This window comes from Chinchilla lanigera, unplaced genomic scaffold (assembly GCF_000276665.1).
Source record: "Chinchilla lanigera isolate Chin_1 unplaced genomic scaffold, ChiLan1.0 scaffold00005, whole genome shotgun sequence".
NCBI lineage: Eukaryota > Metazoa > Chordata > Mammalia > Rodentia > Chinchillidae > Chinchilla > Chinchilla lanigera.
The window spans coordinates 22,786,962-22,808,247 of record NW_004955406.1 but is presented as its reverse complement, the minus strand read 5'-3'; the positions used below and the strand labels follow the sequence as shown (position 1 = coordinate 22,808,247).

Genomic DNA, 21,286 nt, shown 5'->3' with positions numbered 1-21,286 from the left:
TTATTGAAAGTCTACTATGTGCTAGTTACTGTGGAAAGTGGCAGGATATAGAGATGTGTTTTTAAAAGACATGACTTCTTGTTCTGTTCTTAAGGAGCTCATAGTCTAACAAGGCAGACAAATGTAAACTTAATTATAAAATTACTTAAATCACTTCACCTAGTTTTTCACTAAAATAAGACAGACACAGATGGCTGCCTCCCTTTCCAACCTGTGCTGGGCCATTATTCACATTAGCAGGCTTTGGACAGAGCAACTTCAGCTAAGTACACAGGGAACTTTCTGAAACAGAGTAAACATCCCAGGACATACAACGGCATTAAGTCCTGGATTTAATGATTTGAGAAAGTACCTTTCACAGCCAAACCCAAGACTCTTCTGATCTTCTAGTTACCAAGGGGCCCATTGGTCACCAGACCTGACACACAAATCTGACATTTGTTAAATTTTCCACTTCAGCTGCGTGTGGTGGCACATGGCTATAGTCCCCACACTTGGGAGGGTGAGGCAGGAGGATCACTGCGAGTTCGAGGCCAGACTGAGGTACACAGTGAACTCAAGTCCAGCCTGAACTACAGTGAGACCTTGTTTCAAAAAAAGAGAAAAGTTTTCCACTTCTACCTGAAAATGTAGACAGTTTTGCTAGCACTGTAATAAAAGTCCTCAAACAGAATCCAATGAGACAGTAGAGGAACTAAGAGATCCTAGGAATTTATCATACAGTGTTTTAGGGTTTTTGGATCTGCAAACTGCCCCCTGGTGTCACAGAAGAACATAATATATATATATATTTTTTGTACCGGGAATTGAACTCAGGACCTTGCACTTGCCAGGCAGGCACTTGTGCCGCTGAGCTATATCCCTGCCCAGAAGAACATATTCTGAATAGATGCATCTTCAGGGCTTCTGGTGAAGCAAAGGGAGTCTAAAGGAGTTGTGAATATCTTTCATCAAGAATAAAAGTCAACCCCAAATTACCATCAAAAGAAAGGAGCCCGGAATAACTACAGACCAAGAATAATGTTTTATAGCATTTTGTAATGTTTCTAACTTCTGTCATGTTTCCATTCTCATTACTGTTGCTTCCTGATCACCCAGGACACCCTGGTATGGGTGGGGCTTGTGACTTGCTTCTGTGGAATGTGGCAAAGGTGATGATTACACTATACAAGATTACAAGCTTCACTCTCCCTTGCTCCTTTGACAGAGGAACCAGTTGTGTTGGAATGGCCCATGTGGCATAAAGCCAAGGAGGTCGTCTGTCGTATCATTGGGAACTGAGGCACTCAGAAGGAATGGAGGGCTGCTAATAACCACATGACTACAAAGAGGATCCTTTCTTGGTCACACATCAGGAGAGAATGAAGCCCTGCCGACACCTCAACTGCAGTGAACTAACCCATGCCCAGGTCACGTACCCATGAAAACCACAAGATCACAAATGTGTGCTATTTTAAATTGCTAATATTACTATGCAATGATAGGTAACACACAGATTAAAGATACTTTCTTACTTTGAAATATTTTTATTACAAAAGTAATACAAATAAAAAATGAAATACTGAGGAAAGACGGTCATCTACTTACTGCAATGCCAGCCTACTATAACCACAGCAAGCAATTTGACTTACTTCACCATCTTTTTATCATGTTTGATGTGTCATTTACCATGACACATCAAACATATAATCACATGAGAAACCATGATTACACTCATTCATAGTTGTGTATCTTGCTATTTTTATTTAACATAACATTTTCTCATGTATGTTTTTCATCATATTCACTATTTTTTGTTTTTGGTTTTTTTTTTTTTTTTTTTTTTTTTTTTTTTTTTTTTTTTGTTTTCTTCCGGTACCGGGAATTGAACTCACGACCTCACGCTTGCCAGGCAGGAGCTGTGCCGCTGAGCTAAATCCCCAGCCCCCCATATTCACTATTTTTAATGACTGCATAAAACACCATTCATAGATATCTGATTATTGACATTTACCTAAACTAAGGGACAGCAAATTATAGCCTCAAATTTGTAAATAAAGTTTTATTGGAACATGGCCATGCCCATTTGTCTATGACTACTTTCATGCTTCAAACAGCAGTAATGACAGACTGTTAAAGAAAGCCTAAAACATTTTCTTTTGGGCTATTAAAGGTAATATCACTTGGAAAATCTTTGTGTATATAATTTTTCATACTTTGTACAATTTAATAAAAGTGGAATAACTGGATCTAATTAATAAAGGCATTTTTAGGGTTGATACTTTCCCTTACTCTCTCTTAAAATCTTCCAGCTCTGATATGCCAAGGATGGTGGTGGAAAGAATGGAAAGGCAGACCAGTACTCTTGTAGGTAGCATTTCTCTGGTCCCTATTAACGCAGGTATGTAAATCTGCAGCCTCTATGAGCGTATTTTCAGTTTTGATTCAAAGTCAACCAAGCAGAGAAGTACAGTAGCAGTAAAGTATAGCAAGAAAATAAACCAACTGAAAGAAACATTCTACTTTCTATGAAGGAGGAAAACACAGGCAAAAGTAAACTCTGCGAGGTCAAAATGCATCTGAAGCACCACCCAAGCTAGTTAGAGTGCAAAAGGCACTGGGAAAGCTGGGCTAGGGACAGGGGTTGTAGCTTCTGCAGTGACCTAGCAGTGGTAGCTGAGTATGGGACGACAGATGACACACACGTGTTCCACCTCTCTGCACAGAACCATGACTTAACCTGTGTACAACTGTACTTCAGCTGTCTCTATTAAGAAAGTTCCTAACAGCTGCTCTATGTTTTTGAGTAATACAAATTCATCTATCTGGGAAAATTTTATTCTTCAGAAATAAAAATTATGGAATGGGACCAACTAAGTCAACCCTGAGATAAAATCTGAGTCAGTCTCTGAGAGGAAAGGTGAAGCAGGTTGATAGGTCTCAAATCCAATCTCTTACGAATAAAATAAGCACCAAGAAGTGTAGATGTCATCTTTTAAGGGAAATATTCTGCAAAATAAAGGGGAAAATATTAGGATGGACCCTTTACTCAGTAAATAATATTTAAAAGCAAAATTAATATACTTCAGATAATTATCCCAACAAAGTATGTAAAGAAATCCCATGTAAAACATTTATTTTATTAAAATGTTCCTGTCAAAATGTCAACCCATATAAATTTCCTAAATAAGTGTTCTTTTGGTTAAAACTATTATTAGCCTTTACATTCCACTTCAGTTACTCACTAAAGAATTAAACAGACAATGAATGACTTCATGAAATATTCTGAGGAACTGAGATTCTCCATACAGAAGGGGAATCAAATTACTTTCTTAAAAATAATTAGAAAGATGTTACTTTGTACAAAATATAAGCAGTTTTATGAGGTAGGAAAATCAAGCCATTTTTTTTTTCTTGAAATCTTCACATGGCAAAGGAAGCAGAAGTTCTATAAGTGACTTAATTTGCACTTAAAATCATGCCATAGTTTTCTTCTTTTTTCACTGTTTACTGTCAATCACCCCAAAACTAACCTGAGGGTCTGGCAGCATAAATCCATCTGTAAGTTTATAATAGACTATTGTAGAATCAGACTCCACTATAGCCAAAGTAAAAGACATTGGCAAGTCTGGATCACCTTGTAATTTTCGAGATGCCTTCAAGATCTCTCTTATCCTAAAAATAAAGATACAACACATTTAAGAGTCACAGTCCCTTAATTAGTGATAACATATTGTAAAATCTTAAGGAAAAGGTAGGTAATCATGCTAAGGAAAGACTCAAACCTATACATTTAGAGCTGTCCTCTCCCATAGCAAATAAGGGCTATGTATCGACTTTCAGTCCTTTACAAACGCATTCCCTTAACCTTCCTGATCAACTGTGTTTTAAGAACCTACAAAATGGGACACTAATAGGGTTTTGTACATCTATGGACCAGGGGTACTAATTTTTTAATTTTCCAACTTGGTACTTTATGGTGGAACAAGTTGTATTCAGGTTTCTTAGTTTAAAAAATAGACTGCAATGAACATTTTCCTCATGTTTGTACATAGGGTTTATAATTAGCACAAGATAAGATTATCATAAGGATCAGTGAAGTAGTGTATACAAAAGAGCTGTGTAAAATGTCAAGCCGTCCCTGAATACAAATATTATTACACAGCAGCTACACTAGCATTGCTACTCTGCCAACTGAGACACAGTGGTATTTTCCTCCATGGTTAGTGTTAAAAACAAATACTAACCCAAACATACTAAGTTACACTGTGCCATTAGTGGAAGTATAGAATATGCTTATTTTTTGAAATATGTATACCAAATCCCCCAAAACTGACTTAGTCCTTAAACAATAATTTCCACCCATGTTGAGCTGCAGGACAGTGAGTTTTATTCTGTTCACATAAGTAGTTTAGGTTAGAGATTCAGAAACATTCAGTCATTAATCAGAAACTTCATACCCCAACACTGACGGGAAGTGATACCCTGAAAAAAGACAGGATACTCTGATTATTTCATCAATGCAAATCTTTTAGTGTAAATATGTTCCTTTCTCAAAAGTGGCAAATTAATAGTCACAGAAAAGATCAATTTTGTGAGGCCATCCATCTTGAATTTTTTCTACAAAGATGAAAAAGAACAAGCTGGGCATAGTGGCGCACATCTGTAATTCCAGCACTTAGGAAGCTGAGGCAGGAGGGTCACTGTGAGTTCCAGTCCAGCCTGTGCAACACAGTTATTTCAAGACTGGCCTAAACTACACAGCAAGATATTGTATCAAAAAAGAAAAGAAGAAGGAGAAGGAGAAGAAGAAGAGAACAGACCATGACCTGACTAAAATTTTAATATATTTAAATCTTCTGTTGTCATATGCATCCCAGTTACTTCTCAGTATACAATATACATAAAACTCAGTACAAAATGCACATAGAAATCATTGCAATGCCATAAGTTAAATATAATTTCTCTGAACATCTCTAACCAGTAGACTATGATGAGAGTGGGACATGGAGAAGAAAATAACTGTGTAAGACAACTCTACACATTTTCTGTTCTTCAATATTGTTCAAACCAAGGGGGGAGCACAGCTGTTTTTTCCTAGGGTCACTGTATGCGAATTCGAGCTCATATACTGAAATTTTGGATAGAAATTTCCAACTCATTCACTACTCTTCTTTCAGCTACAATTGATATTTTGTTTTCAAAGTTATTTAGTATAAACAGCGAAACATTTTCAGACTTACTCAAAACACCCATGTGGGAAGCCTTAAGGTTTGAAAATTAGCTCAGTGTTGTAAAGGGGGCTCTGTTTCCAGAGGTGAGGGAGATCACTGTGGAACGAGATGGAACTTCCCACCTCTGCACTCCTGTTTACACCACCGGGCAGTGTGTGGGAGCAAAACCAGCAGAGACTCTTCACAGTGACAACTGACAACAGTGTATCTACCTCTCTTGCTGAAAGCACACTTGGGAGGGATTACAGTTTCTTGTTTAGGACCTTTTCTAGTCTATTTTTTTAATAGTATTTTTCCTCAGTCAAGAACTTTCTTATTAGCAACAATAACAGTTCTGAAATTCCAAGTTCTTAAGTTACCCTTAAAGTATCATAAACAATTGTAAAGATGGCCAAGAATGGAGAAGTATTACTAGAACACTATGCATTATCTCACTTTATCACCTGTAAATTTGAAATTTTAATTTATAAGGCACAGAAATCTACAAGGGAAAATGCCCTGTATATTAATAATAAGAATTTCAATTTTTTAACTCAGATAAATCTTAAGGGAAAAAAAATCACATCTAAAGAAAGAGATACATCAATAATAACTATAGCCGTTGATTAAAAGTAATATATTTTTACGTTCATAGCAGATGTTTCCTTCAAATAACTGTTCATAGGTGAGCTCTCCAAACTGAAAATGAAAAGGGTGATTCCAAAGCTTAATACAGCTGACTGGACAAGTGTGATACAAACCCATGGTGAACACTGTTTAGCTAACTCATGTGTTTAGTCCAAGCTACTTAAATGCATCCCATAAATTTTAACATTGATTTTTCTGTAATGATCCTAGGTTAGAGACTAAGTAATCTCTGGAGATTTACAGTGAGGATGAAAGGGTGAAGAAAATACTACTTTCAGCTAAACATGTTGTTAAAGTAGAGTGCATCGCAGAATAAAATTAGTATTAATTAGAGTTCACAGAAGGTAGTACCGCCTGCTCTCAAGCGGCCGAACTGGTACATGCTGCAGGCTTTTCCATGAAAGACACCAACTCTTTCATCTGCCTCATCATGTTATAAATAAACGATATCCCTTAATGCAACTCTGAAACACAATGCAAAATTAACTCAGTACCAGAGCACCAAGGAGGCTGTACTCATCTACAAACTCAGCCCTGAAGAAAAATTTCAGGGATGACAGAGTCCCCGCACTGGGAGTCATGCCAAGGCCTTCTTAGTTAAAAAAAATTTTTTTTTAAATCAAAGCAGCTATAATCTTGAGGGGATTTATTGAACAAGCAGTGCTTGTGTGGCTCTTCACCTCAGTGGGAAGTCATTCTGCTAAAATAAATAAATTTGGGTCTTTTTTTAGCATAAGACTGAAAAAATGCTGTTGCAATTGAAAGAAGCTGCTAGAATTGGGGGTTTCACCAACAAGCAGTAGGTTTCCCCAACAGAGGTAAGTTGAGGACATACATCCTGATGTAAAGGGAATCCAAGTTGCAAATTAGTTTACCATTATTCAGGGCTCAAACAAAACAGGTGTCATTAGAAGACTATAAACATAAACTTAAAATAAAGTGTATGCTTTCAGAAATGATTTTAAATTACAGGGAAATAATAATGCAGTACATGTCATAAAAATATGCAGCATTTTAGTATTAAAGCCCATAACAAAGAATACCTCTAGTGATGTCCTGAACAAATCAATTCTAGTAATTTTTTATTCCATCATTAATATAGTCCTTTTCTTGAGACAAAGAGGATCAGGAGATTGGGAGAGGGCATGAAAACAAGAATTGAGATGTGTTATGTGTGTGTACCAACTCCCCACAAGTAATATAATCATTATGTAATACATACATGCACTAATAAAGAATAAAAACTGGAAAAAAGAAATTACAGATTAAAAAATGACAAACCACTCCATAAAATAATTAGCTAACTCCCTCCCCCAATAAACAATCCTAAAATGGCAAGAATGTATATTGCTAAAAGAAGCCAATCTAGAAAGGCTAGGTTCTATATGATTCCAACTATGTAACATTCTCGAAATGTTGAAACCACAGAGGAAGTGAAAAGTTCAAAAGCTGCTGGGGTGGAGGCTCAGAGTGGGCAGAGATGAACGGATGCACTGGAGATTTGGAGATTGGAGATTTTTTAAAAATTTCTTTTTATTAGTACATGTTTGTGATACAAAATGAATACTATCAGCAGGGGATAAACTTTTTCTTAGATGATTATTATGATGTTTTATTTTTTATTCTCTTAACAGTTTGATCAATCTTGCATTCTTACATCTGGTAATCTGAGCAACTTTGTTGAAGCACTGGAGATTTTTAGAGCACTGAAACTATTTTATATGCAATTGCAGATATATGGCACTATGTATTTGTCAAAAATCACAAAATTATATAATACAAAGCATGAACTCTATGAGTTTTATTTAATAATAATGTATTAATGTCAACTTATTAAAACAAATGTAACATCAATGCAAGATGAAATAATAGGAAATGATGGATTTAAGTGGAAAATCTTCATACTATCTGCTAAAGTTTAGTATAAGTTTAAACAGTCATTCTGGAAAATAAAGTCTTTCTATATATACTTTAAAAATGATTGCCAAGGTTTTGATGTGAGCTTCAGAATGAATGGCTGCCATTTACTAAGATATGGGAACTTCAGAAGGAGCAAATACAGGGGCAAATCTAGAGTTCTGCGTGGACACACTGACCGGCGATGTCTTTTAGCCTGCGGTGGAAATGTCAAGCGGGCAGTTACACGAGTGTGAAGTTCACAGAAGAAGAGATATAAACGTGGAGGTTATCACTGATGAAATTTCAAACTGTGAAGACTAAGTCTAGAACACTTTCACAATTAGAGGCCGCACATTCAAAAAGGTCCAGCAAAGGCAGTAAAGAAAGGACAAGTGCAAAAGAAAGTCATGTGACCTCCTCAAATCCTCAGGTGACACTCTTGCACTGAGCTGATCATCTATATCTTCACAGATTTGTATGTTTTAATTTTAATTGGTACCCACTACAGAAAACAGGAACAAGTATTACACTTCTTAGTACTGTGACTCAAGTAATTTGCCCTTCTTTGTTTCAGGATATACTAGTGTTTCCTAGAGATCCTGAGCAAAACCCTTGATTTAACTTTCCCTTACCTTTGAAGTGCGTAATCCCTTAAAATAGGTCTTCAAATTCCTTAATCCCTAAATTTTACCAGATCGCTTCTCCTGAGTTTGCTTCCTAGACGGAAGGTTACACTTCAAATATTCTTTCCCTGTCTCTTCTTTCCACATCCTCAGTCTGTCTCCCTGCCCCCCTCTCTCCCTCCCCTTGCCTTCCCCCCACTCTCTCTCTCTCTCTCTCTCTAAGGCTTTCTCACCAGCTGCAGGTAGTTATTTCCTCTGCCATTACTACATTCCCAGTGTCTTACTTTTCTCATCACTGGGACAAAATACACAACACTCACAACTTAAAGGAGAAGGTTGTTTTGCTTCACAGTTTCAGAAGTTTCAACCCATGGTCAGAGGGCTCCAGTGCACAATGGCACGTGGGAGAGACTGCGTGAAGGAAAGCTGCTCAGGTCACGGTACCCAGACGGAAGAGCAGCCCAGGAAGGAGACACACTTTCCAGGTCATGCCCCAAGTGACCCACCCCCAGCCAAGCTCCCTCTCCTAACAGCAAGTCAGCTGTAGTTCCCCTATAATCCAATTACCTTCCCAAAGCCCCATATCTGAACACAGGAGGCTCTTATGGGACATTTAGATTGAAACTGTAGCACCCAGTCACAATGAACCATGTGCAATTTCCAGACTCTCTTCCCCTGGTACTTCACTCAGGTTATTACTCCTGTCAGGAACATACATCCCCCTCCCTGTTCTATATTAAATGCCTATGCAGATCTCAAACAATTGGTCCTCCAAAAAGCTTTGGCAGGCTCTCCTACCTACTACTCCCTCACTGAAGGTCTCCTCCCTCTGCAGTCTCCCTCAGTGCTCTCTGCGTATCTCTCATTGCACTTATCACATTGGAGATAAACGGCTGTCCATCTCAGCTCTGGACTGCAGGAATCTTGTGGGCAAGATCTATGATACTTTATACCCCTTGAGTATAGGCATCCAATAAATAAGTGAGGAACTTAGACAATAATGGGGTAATCTGCAATTTATCTTTTTATCCTTTCCCAAAACATGCTTCTATTTTGTCCCTCGTCTATAATTATATTCATATGTATTCATGTTCACTATATGCTTAAAGGAAAAGCAAAAATATATGCATTTATAACATTTTTACTCAAGGGTGTAGCATTTTAGCATAAAAATGGTAAATAAAATTTTAATTTTCCCCACACAGCTCAGTGTTTTAAAATATCAATTCTCATTATTCTCTCCATAAAAATACTAATCCAATGGATTTTAAAATAAATAATTAACCAATTTATATTATCTGGGTACCTACTGTGATATATTACTGTGACAACACAAATAGCTAATAAAATATTTTTAAAGTAATCATCTCCTTTAAAGAAAATTACTATTGACAGTCTTTAAAGCTATACTGGGAGAAATTAAGTCTGACAAAGAGAAAAGAACTGTATTTAATTTAACTCAGTGTAGGAAAAAGAAGAATATATTTTCCATAATACTGAAAACAACAGAATATAATATGGCAATTCTGGCAAAAGGACATAGTATGCCTTTACAAACTAAGTGGATTTAAAAAGTCAGAGGGAAAGAATCCTTACTTTGGCTCCAGTGACTACTTCTTACATGAATTATTTCCACTTTTCATGACCAAGAAATTTCTTCAACTGTACAAGAATCTTGTCAAAAGTCTTGATCAAACCAAAGGACAAAATTTCTTAGACTTTTAGCTTTATGGTTGCTGAACTAGCAGATAAGCAACTTGGTATATGGGATGTTGAGGGTTTTTTTCTAATTTCTAGAACAATACTCAGACTGAAAGAGATACCAAGAAAAAGAACATCTGGAATACTAGTCTCTCAGAAAAAATGATCTAAAGGTTACCAATCTCCATAAAACAAAACAAATGCTAATAATTTGCAGGGATACTAAAATAGTCATTGGAGAAGTTCGATCCTTACATCCACCTTCCTCCTCTGCTACCAATATTTTTAAAATTTTATTTTAAAGAGAGTAGTAAATGAGAGGAAGAAAAAAAAGAATAGCAAAAAATGAATGATCTAAGGATACTACTAAGAAAAGAACTACCATCCTTTATACCAAAGGAGATTAATTATCTTTTAAAAGTGGTGTATTAATTGTTCTTGGATTTTATAATTTAATAAAACATTTCATTTTGCTCAGATTTTTACAATATAACTATAGGTAAGCTTTAAATATGTCAAGTATGGTTTTAGTTTTTAATCCCATCTCTTTAGTTTTCAGAAGGAAATAAACTGACCAGTGAAATTGGGAGATCAAAAAAATATACATTGGTAATTAAAAACAGAAAACTTTTTTTTAATTTTGTTTTTTGAGACAGGGTCTCACTACGTAGTTGAGGCTGGTCTTGAACTCACTATGTAGCCCAGGTTAGCCTTGAACTCATATGAAGCTACTGTCTCAGCCTCCCAAGTAGTAGGATTACAGGTGTGTGCTACAATACCCAGCATAGAAAACTATTTTTGCTCATACATGGGGCCTTTGTGTAAGTCACTTAAGATATTTTCTCATTTACAACTACCTGTAATACCCATTCTATTTCAGAACCATGTAATACTACAGTCCCAATTTTAGAGTATAGACTTCTCCCACTTAGAGTGCTCAGCAAATACCAATGGCAAGGTAATCCAAAGACAAGCTATCTGAACGTAAGTTTGACTTTATTAGCAACTGCAGCACTGAAAAATATAGGTCCTTGGCTTTACTTAGGACTCTCCTTGCTATCTCATCTTCACATTCATCAGATCCTTTTGACCTTAATCATGAATATGTGAATCCTCTATGAATCCATGAATATGATCTCATATCTTCATTGTGTCTAAGGAAAACAGGCATTTACCTAAATTGTTACGTGGATTTCTTAGATTCACGTAAGCAGAAAACCATCTAAGGTACGTGCCATGTGGATATACCCCTCAAATACATAATATAGTACTTCATAATGCAAACTAAAAACTATTTTATGTTAGCTTTGGAAATCATTTAGATGAAAGAAAAATATGGGTCATTTCCTTTAAGAAACACTAGCAATTAATCACCTTATACTCCACAGCATAATTTTCTCACCAAAAATCAGAAATGGGTACTTTACCAGTTTTATCCTCATACTGGAAACCAGTAATAAGCATTAAATCAATATTTTTGAGAAGGAGTAGTACATCCAAGACCTGCTGGGACTTGAAAATTATGATGAAAATATACTAACAACCATTCAAGTACACATTCACCCTGTAATGGACTCTGCCTTCCCTCATGCCAGAAACTATGTTAAAATAACAACAAAAGAAATCAGGTCCAAAGCTTGGGAAAGTAAGTTGGAAAAACATTTAAAAAAAAAAAAAAAAAAAACTGTTCAGGCATTCTTAGAAATGCACCCAGATCCACAGCAACATTGACATTGCTCTGAACTGCTACCTTTTAAGGAATCAGAAAATAGCATACACCACAAAGCAAAAACTAGAGACACTCAACCTCACAGATACATATTCCAGTTTGCAACTCAAGAGTCAAACAGCAAAATAACTATTAAAATGTTTTTAACTGATACAAAAGAATTGTTCGTCCCTACTAAGAAAATATCTAACGACTAAAGTGTGGTTAACTACGCAAATGACAGGGTTTGGTACAGTTTTACACACAACAGATTCCAAAACTTGGGAGCATCAATGAGGAGACAGTGTTCAGGCCTTAGCTGCTCTTTGTAAATAATATGGAACTGTACCATATTAAAAATGCTATTATTTAAAGGTTTTAAGGAACACAGTCCCATTTTAAAAAGAGCACTCTATACTCAAGCAGTTAAGCAGCAAAGCTTAGGATGTTTTTATAACTGATATGCTATGCAGTGTGTGGCAAGTAATTTATTTCTAGTAAGCACCAGAGTTGCCAGGTTACTTTTAAATATTAAATTAATAATTCCTGATGATATATCATCAGTCTCATCACTCCCATTTTAACGTGCATTCTCAAGTGAGAGTAAAAATAAGTTAGAAATAACAGGCCCTGGGAGGAGTATATGGGTCAAAGTCTGTATTATTATGAAAGTAAGAACAGTGGTTATTTTTGTGATGAGGGAAAGAATTATACCAGGCACTTGGGAAGGGGTTTGGGGATGGCTGGAAAAGGTCTATTTCCTGACTTGGTTATAGTTCCCAGGGCTACAGATATTTGCCTTATAAAATTCCAATAAAGTAAGAAGAACTCGAATAGCTAGGACACCTTGGTGCAACTCACTTTTTAAATTCTGTATCTCCTGGAAACAGTAAGTGTATAAGTAAAACCATAATTTTATTTTCAGATTTTTATAGGTAAAATTGGGATTAAAATAAATACCCTTAAAACCACTCTGGATTGTAGTGACAATGAAATCAGAATCCCCTTGTGAAAGAACTTTGAAATACTGTAAATCCTCTACAGATGCAAAGCACTCATAATCACATCATCTAGAACAGTACTGCCCTATTTAAGCTCCATCAGTGAGACAGTCTCCTTAGCAGTAGCTTTCCCAGTGCTGTCTGTGGAGAGCCGGGACTCACTAGCCACGCTTCTTCAGGAGGAGGGAACCACATGTGGTCATACAGACAAAGCACTGCACGAGGGTGTGGGCACCAGGGGGCCTGAAATTTGGCCTCCACAGCTTGCTAAGCCTTGATACCAGTGAAAGGACTTTTATCTTCGCAGAGGGAACACCCTTTTCTAATACGCTCAAGGACACTCTATGTGCTAGCTATAGCCCTGTTCAAAGGTTCCCCATGAATGAAGTGCCTTCTCTTTGTCAAACAAAAAACATATAAACTGCTGAGAAGCTTCTACAAAGCTAAAAGATACCACAGACAAACACATTGCCTTGATCACCATGGTGTCCTCAGCACTTAGATCACTGCCTGACACATAAGAATCACTCAGTAAATACAATGGAAAGACGAAAAAGTTCAAGGAATATTACATTACAAATAATGATATTAAAAAGTGAGCACAGAATAAAATTATTTTTATATAGATGCCTTATTATGGAAAAAGTAAAAACTGTTAAAATTTTTTTTTTTCATTTTTTTTTAAATTCATGGTTTCCTTCATCTCTTCCTACTTAAATACTTTTAGGACATGTCTCAATGCATTTCTTCTTTATTCAAAGTATCCAAAGACTCAAAGTCAATAATTTTCTTCTCTGTATTACCAATGTACGAAAATCCCTACATTAGTCACAGAAGATTAAAATTGCAGCATTACTGTTAGATATTTACATTTTATACTTCAAAGTATACTGAAATAAAGTGGTAGTATATGTACTGTTTAAAAATATGGCTCCTGTTAAAGATGAGAAATGAAATCACATACGTATAAATCCTCATTTGTTTAAAAATTATCTGCATATTTTGATTTGAGAAAATGTTAAGCTCTAAAAATCTTAACAAATCTCATGTGGATGGGTCATTTGTGCTATTTTCTATATATTATTCTATTGCATAATATAATTGTAAATATTTATATAAAATAAGATATAAGACAAGCCTTATGAGTTATTGAGTATAAGAATATATAAATTGCTTACAAAATTATCATTCCAATTAGTATTACTAATTGTAATTACTGGAAAAATAACTAGCTTAAGCTATCAAAGCTAAAAAAACACTGATTATTAGTCAGGAAATTTTAGAAATTAATAGTGACTACAAATTTACTTATAGACATAAAATCATTTTGATTAAAAGAGGGTACTGTTTTCATTTATTTCATTTTTAAGATTAATTTCAGATTAATTAATCTGAAATTAATTTCAAATTAATTAATCTGAAATTAATGCTGCTTTCCATCCAAACAAATATAACAATAATACTAGCTGGGGTAATATTTGTTACAGTAGTTAAAGATGAGAAGAACAGTTTGAAGGAATGAGTCTCTTCTATGTAGAAAGGCTTAGAAATTATGCTGGTGAAAATTAGAAAGTACTGGAGATCAAACCTGCTGTCAATTCGATCAACTCTCAGTGATTCTCAAACAGAAAAAGCTCACAGTGAGAAGACTCTCAAAGAAGCATACAAATATCATGATACATCAAAAAATCATTCTCATTATGAATCACACATAAAAATATTTTATAAAAATCTGAAAATTTGTTCAATACACCTTTTTGGAAAAAGCACAATGAAAATAACAAATTATGTTTGCTTTGATCAGGAAAGAATTTTACACATATCATGTATTTGTAATCTAAATTCCTCAGAAACATGAAGTATATATTTTTTTTATTTTAAAGATAAAAGAATGAAAACATAGTAACAGACATAAACAGAACAACACCCAGACAATAGAAGCAATATAGAATTTCAGACAAGGTGATAGGAAATTAACAATGGTTGTTGTATTACACATTGTTATCTTCAAATTGGTTACTCAGTTAAACAAATATAGTCATGTAAGACTGAGCAAACAACTAAACATTAACTGTTCCTTTCAATAAAACAATGGAAGTCAGTAGTACAACTCAACAAGAGGTACATTGTTAATTATCAGTTCCAAGAGTGGAACCTTTGTCAGTAACCTTATTCTAATCCTCCTTTTCCTAAATCACTATATGTTCAGTCATAGTGAACTAGAAGAAAAAAAGTTTTTATCAAAGCGCTTCATGCTGGAATTCAAGGTACTCTCCCTGTGGCCCACACATACCAAAATACAGCTATGCTTTCATGTGACCTTTCTCCTTACACTCTACTTTCTTGAGGTACTCTCTTTCTGTTCAATACTCTGCTCCTGAACTATGCTCTTGAATCTAACTCTCCCCATCTCTGAACAGTCTTGCTCCACCAATAATTACCTTTTCTCCTTTCAGTCTTTCTGAAGAAGAACTTACACGGCAGCTAGCGTCCCTCAGAGCAAGCAAGAGAATTCCCCAAAGTCACAGCCTTTTATAACTCAACACTGGATGCCACATCCAATTTTTTCTGCCAAATTCTGTTCACTAGAAGCAAGTCACTGTGTCCAGGCCACACACAGAATTACACGAAGCTATGAATAACAGAATGCTGGCTTAAAAGAAGCCTCTCAGGGGCTGCCTGCCATGGCATCTATAGAACAGGAATGGAGACTTGCTAACCAGGTTGTAGAACTTCTTACAAAGGAAGCAATTAATAGGATGTGATAACAGCATGGGACAAACTGACTAGTGATATATAATATAGAACCCAGAAACAAATAAATACATATATGGAATTTTGGGAGATGACTAAGTGACAAGTAATGAGGAAAAGGAGAACTATTCTAAATGCAGATAGAAAAGGTGGTTATCCACATAAGAAATGGAGTCTTAATCTCCGCTTTCACCATTTAAAAAATAAGACCTTAAAACTCTTTGTGAAAACACAGGTAGTGGGCCGGGGATATAGCTCAGCGGCACAGGGCCTGCCTGGCAAGTGCAAGGTCCTCAGTTTGATTCCCAGTACCAAAAAACAAAACAAAACAAAAAAAAAAAACAAAGAAACAAAGAAAACATAGGCAGTAATTTTTTAGCCCTTTAGATAGGAATTATTTCTTAAGCTAAACAGTAAGATGTTAATTATAAAAGTTAAATATGATTAGATTCAGATTAAGAAGTTACCCATTAAAATAACTTTAAAATGGTGAAGTATAGATTTAACAACTGGAAAACACAGTCAACGAAAGATTACTGTCAAAAATAAATAAAGGAATATACATTAGAGGAAAGAAAGCCTTGTTAATAAATGGTATTGGGAAAACTCATTATCCACATGCAGAAGACTGAATCTATATCTAAAACTTTCACCATGTTCTAAACTAAAATAAAAATGGATCAAAGAACTAAATATTAAAACAGAAACACTCAATCTGTTACAAGATAAAGTAGGTAAACCGTTGAAGCTATAGGCATAGGCAAGGACTTTCTGAACAGAATCCTAGTTGGACAGGAAATAGTAGTGAGAATCAGCAAGTGGGACTGTATCAAATTAAAAAACTCCACAAAGAAAAACAAACCAACAGAGTGAAAAGACAACCTACGGAATGGAGAAAAAAATTGTTAGCTGTTCCTCAGACAGAGGACTACTATCTAGAATTTATAAAAAGTTCACAAATATTAGACTACCAAAATAAAAGACCCAATCAAAAAATGGGCAAGTCAAATGAAAAGATACTTCACAGTAAAAGCACAAATGGCCAATAAATACTTGAAGAAATGTTCAACATCTCTGGCAATTAGAGGAATGCAAATTAAAACAATACTGAGATTCTATCTTACCCCAAAAAGAATGGCCATCATCAAAAAATCAAATAATAACAAATTGACAAAGATGCAGGGGTAAAAGGTGGGAATGTAAACTAGTACAACCACTATGGAAATCAGCATGGAGATTCCCTCAAAAAAGAAAACTAGAAATCCCATGTGACCCAGCTATTCCCTTGTAGTTTCCATCAGCAGTGTAAATGTGGGCTGGGGATGTAGCTCAGTGGTACAGCGCCTGCCCGGCAAGCACGAGGCCCTGAGATGGATTCCTGACATCAAAAAAGAAAATAAGAAAAAAAAAAAAAAAAGAGTAAATGTGAAAGCCATAGTAAATCACACAACAAATTTATAGTATGTAAATCACATACTATACAGCAGCCTCCGAACGCACAAGGATTAATTTCAACAATATATAATATTATTGAGGATTACTGGGGTTACAAGGCAAAACCTAAAAGATTATATACCTTCTTATAAAGTTAAAACACCTGGGATTAAACAGTTCCCGCTGACCGTGAGATTCAGCATGACAGTTACCTCAGGTCAGTGGAAGAAGATAAAGGGGGGATGTGTAAGATGAGATGTCAGTTATTATTAAGAACCTCATTTTTGTGGTGGGGAGGTTTGAGATAGTTATCACATTAAAAATAAAGAAATAGCCTGAACTAATCATGAGAGTATGTCATGAAATAAAGATATGTTTAATACAAATCTGGACAGCTAAATTTTTTAAAAGGTCCCACAAGCTGCACAAGGCTTTCTTTGATTGCAACTTGCACATTAATCATAGTCTTCAACAACTCCTTCCGCAAGTGTAATTTGTATCACATGGTGCATCTTGTACTTGTCTCAAATGTAAAGTCTTGCCACCTTACCAAGAATATAAATATTTCCAACTTCCTTAAGGATCTGTTAAACTAATACCGAAACTACCAACTCACCTGTTATGGCTGAGGGAAGCGGAGACGGATGTAGGTACCACAGTCTGTAATCCTTCACCTTCTATCTCAGTACCAACTAGGCAGATGAGCTGGAGTTCTGGTAATCCCACACAGTTTACTTCATGCCAACTTTTACCTGAAAGAGTGTCACTGTGTGGGCAACAATGTTTATCAAAAACAAAAGATTACAATTCCAAACTTCTACCTACTCAGCTAAACAAATTTACTTATGATACTGTCTCTTTTTTAGCCAGGCAGGGTAGCACACGTCTGTAACCCCAGCAGTTGGGAGGCTGAGGCAGAATAGCTGCAAGTTTGAGGCCAGCCTAGGCTACACAATGAGTTCAAAGCCAGCCTGAACTACATAGTAAGACCTTGTCTCAAAAGAAAAGAAAAAAAAAAACTACCTCTTTTTTTTTACTTTTCTAGTCTTTCCCCATACTTAGTCCCAATGTAATTGAATGAATAATACAAAATTAACCAGTAAAATTAATAGCAAATGGATAAATGATTGCTTCATATATTTTAACAGTGCTGTATCCCAACCCCAACTCCTCAAACTCCCACCACAGCCCGAATAATGAAATAATATAAACAAACAACTTACTCTCCATGAGGTCCAGGTAAACCAAGAATGCTATGTATACTTGGGTTGCATCTCCTATATCTAATTCCATCATTTCTAAATACTGAAAATCAAAATGTAATTATCAAATAGAGAAGTAAGAATCTTAATACTGTCTTTTAATAAACACATTTTCTATATATATATATAAAACTACTGTCTAGATTTAGTGGAAGTTAAAAGGCACTCTAAGATCTGATCTCTATCTCTAAAGCATCTACAATTCTTAGAGTAAACCCCGGTATACAGCCTGCCCACCAGTGTCCATGGGGGATTGGTTCCAGGACACCTGACCCTCCACTGATAACAAAATCCAAGAATGTTCAAAACTCTGATATAAAATGCTGCAGTACTTGCATATAAGTAACCTATGCAATATTTCCATATACTTTAAATCCTCTGTAGATTACTTACAATACCTAATACAATATAAATAATATGTAAGTAGTTCTCATACGCATTGTTTAGAGAAAATGACAAGGAAAAAAGTCTGCATGTGTTCAGAACAGATGCAACTTTTTTTCAAATATTTTCAATGCAAAGTTGGTTGACTCTGAGGATGCAGACCTCATGGACATGGATGGCTGACTGTTCTTACAGTTGTTAGGCGAATAACACCATACGGCTGTGACTACAACCACGTAAGTCAGAGGAACTGAGGAGGGCCGGTTGGTGAATGTCTCATGACATACAGAATAGAAGTGAATCTTGTAAACACAGCTAAGTAAACAGAAGTAAAGTAATAGAGTAGGTAATCACACAAAGGTGGGAATAAATCACACATACTAAGAAACCTATAAAGAAATCTATCTGCCAGAAATAAGTATGTTTTTAATAGAATTTTTGTTGGGATACGTTAGTGGGGAGCCTCTGCTTGCCTGGCCTCTTATTGCTCATGGAAAGAGTATTCTAGAGTACTATTTAAACCTGTCTCTACCATTTCTCAGTCAAGGGTAGGGAGATGTTTAATGGTTGAATTTTAAAGAAGCAAACTACTGCTTCTTTCAGACTTGCTGGCAGGCATAGGGGAACATTTTTCAGCAGCCCACTCCTGCAGAGGAAGGATAAAACTGTCCAGATTTGCCAAAGACTAAGCATACAAGCAGTGTGATACAGTGGTGAGACATTAACCAAACCTACACAGGAGCAAATCTGAAGTCATCCTCTCCCATTAGCTCAATGAATGGTAAGCAGACAGGTGTAAGAGAAGAGGGGTATCTGACCCAAACCTCAAATGGATTTTAAAAATGACACTAAAAAAATAACTTCAGGGTAGGTTAGAAAATCTTTATGGTCAAGCTTTAAAGTGTGAATTTATCCATAAGGAAACACTGAAGATTTCTAAGCTAGAGAATAATATAATAAAAGTGGCATCTATATACATTAAATCTGATACCATTTTACTGAATTTCCTGGTACCATTTTATTAGGTAATTTTCTAACTAAATAACAAGAAGAAAGAACTGGAAAATACCTATTATTATTTATTTTCTTCATCTTTTATTTTTTTAAGTCAATTGGATCCTTCAAGAACAAAAATCAAAAGGAAGATACATGATCAAGATTTATGTAGCCATTGACTTGAAAGAGAAAAAGAACCTGTGGGTAACATTAACTCTAGAAGAAGTTTAGAGAAATCTGTTACAATTATATACTTATATAGTATTTTCTACGTATCTATATTCCTTACAAAAATTACTAGTGCTTTGAGATAAGTACTATTACTATCCCTGCCGTTTAGATGAAGAAACAGGCATAATGGAATCAAGCAAAGAAATCGAGGAACAATGAGATCAAGCAACTCAAACCACGAAGCTGGTGACAGAACTGAGATTCGAACTCAAATTTGATTTCACCTTCCTCTCCTTGTTCATTGTTTATCTTTGTATGGCACTGAATAACATTTCCATGCCATTGTTTCTTTTAGGGAAGGATGAAAGGAACAGAGCAGGAAGATAAAATCAAGCAAGAAAAGTTTTTTTTAAAGGTTCACCCTTTTCAGATTTGTATCTTCAACTTTTTTCTTTTCTTGACTGCTTTTAGATTATTATCTACGGATTACTGTTCTCAGACAAAAGAGTGCAATTCCACTACGGAAATGTGCCAGTCCGGTCAGAGATTCCTACAAAACTCACCTCTCCATTCACTGTTTGGGGAGCTTCTGGTATAGACAGCAATTTCTCAAGCAGAAGCAAACAAAGGGCTATCTTTATCTCCCTCGCTAGTAACACAGGAAAATACTCACAAGATGAATAGTTTTCCTTCAGCAATTTATTCAAATTTTCCCTGGAAATCTGGAAAACTGGGAATCTCCACCTGTACAGATCAAGGTGCACACTCTGGGCTTACGGCTACCTTGTAAAATGGTGACTGTGTCTAAACCTTTATCCTTGGGGCCTCCAAAGTCTCACCCAAGGTCCACTGTCTTGCACAGTTACTGAGCTGCAAGGATTAAATACCTCTCAGAAAGGGGCCCTATCTTAGCAGCTCTACCTAGACTTAGAGGAGGGCTTAGGAGGAGTCTCCAGACTGAGAACGGAAGGGTTTGATGTCTTCCTCTTTAAGAAGGTGAGAGGCTGGGAAAGGTGTCAGAGCGATGGTTTAACTCGTTTTAACCAATGAAAACGCTACCGCTCGTGGCCGGCGGCTGTGCACACAGACGCCCTGGGCGAGGACCGGCGTCCCGGGGGAATCCGCCGGCCCCCGGGTGGGGGGGCGACCCGGGAGTTCCGCCTGCGGTACGCTCCGAGACCCGCGCCCGGCTCCTCTCCCGCCTCCTACCTTAGGGTGGGTGCCTATCCAGGCGTCCTCGGGGGCCCATGAGGGAGCGCTGCCGCCACCGCGATCGCTCCCCGAGTCCAAGCCGCTGCAGCCAGCGGTAGGCTCGGAGTCGCCGCGCTCCTCCATGCCGGCGAGGACCGCGCGCGGCTGTGCACCGCGACCGCGGCTCGGCCAGAAGCAGGAGTGCTCTCGCCCGAGTTCCGCTTCCGTGCAGCCCGCAGCCAGGCTCGGAGGACTCCGACCCTGGGAGAAAAGTTGGGGCAGCCTCTATAACGCGGGGAACTGCACCCCAGCAAACACGCTC

At 36.7% G+C, this 21,286-nt stretch overlaps 1 protein-coding gene across 1 annotated transcript; it reads right to left on the bottom strand.

Moving 5' to 3' along the window:
- Positions 1–2,016: 2,016 nt before the first annotated feature.
- Tsen15 (TSEN15 tRNA splicing endonuclease subunit) lies at positions 2,017–21,158 on the bottom strand. Its single transcript, XM_005375050.2, has 5 exons — positions 20,983–21,158; positions 18,184–18,265; positions 17,577–17,712; positions 3,513–3,654; positions 2,017–2,988 (listed from the first exon to the last, which is right to left on the bottom strand). The coding sequence occupies exons 1-5, from the start codon at positions 21,106–21,108 to the stop codon at positions 2,968–2,970; spliced, it is 507 nt and encodes a 168-aa protein (XP_005375107.1). The 5' UTR covers positions 21,109–21,158; the 3' UTR covers positions 2,017–2,967.
- Between the last annotated feature and the right edge of the window lie 128 nt (positions 21,159–21,286).

Coding starts and splice junctions, on each gene's coding strand:
- Tsen15 (XM_005375050.2), bottom strand. CDS start 21,108: ATGGAGGAGCGCGGCGACTCCGAGCCTACCGCTGGCTGCAGCGGCTTG. Junction 17,713..18,183: donor TTACCTGGACCTCATGGAGA/GTAAGTTGTTTG, acceptor ACACTCTTTCAG/GTAAAAGTTGGCATGAAGTA. Junction 3,655..17,576: donor GCTTCCCTCAGCCATAACAG/GTGAGTTGGTAG, acceptor CTTTATTTTTAG/GATAAGAGAGATCTTGAAGG.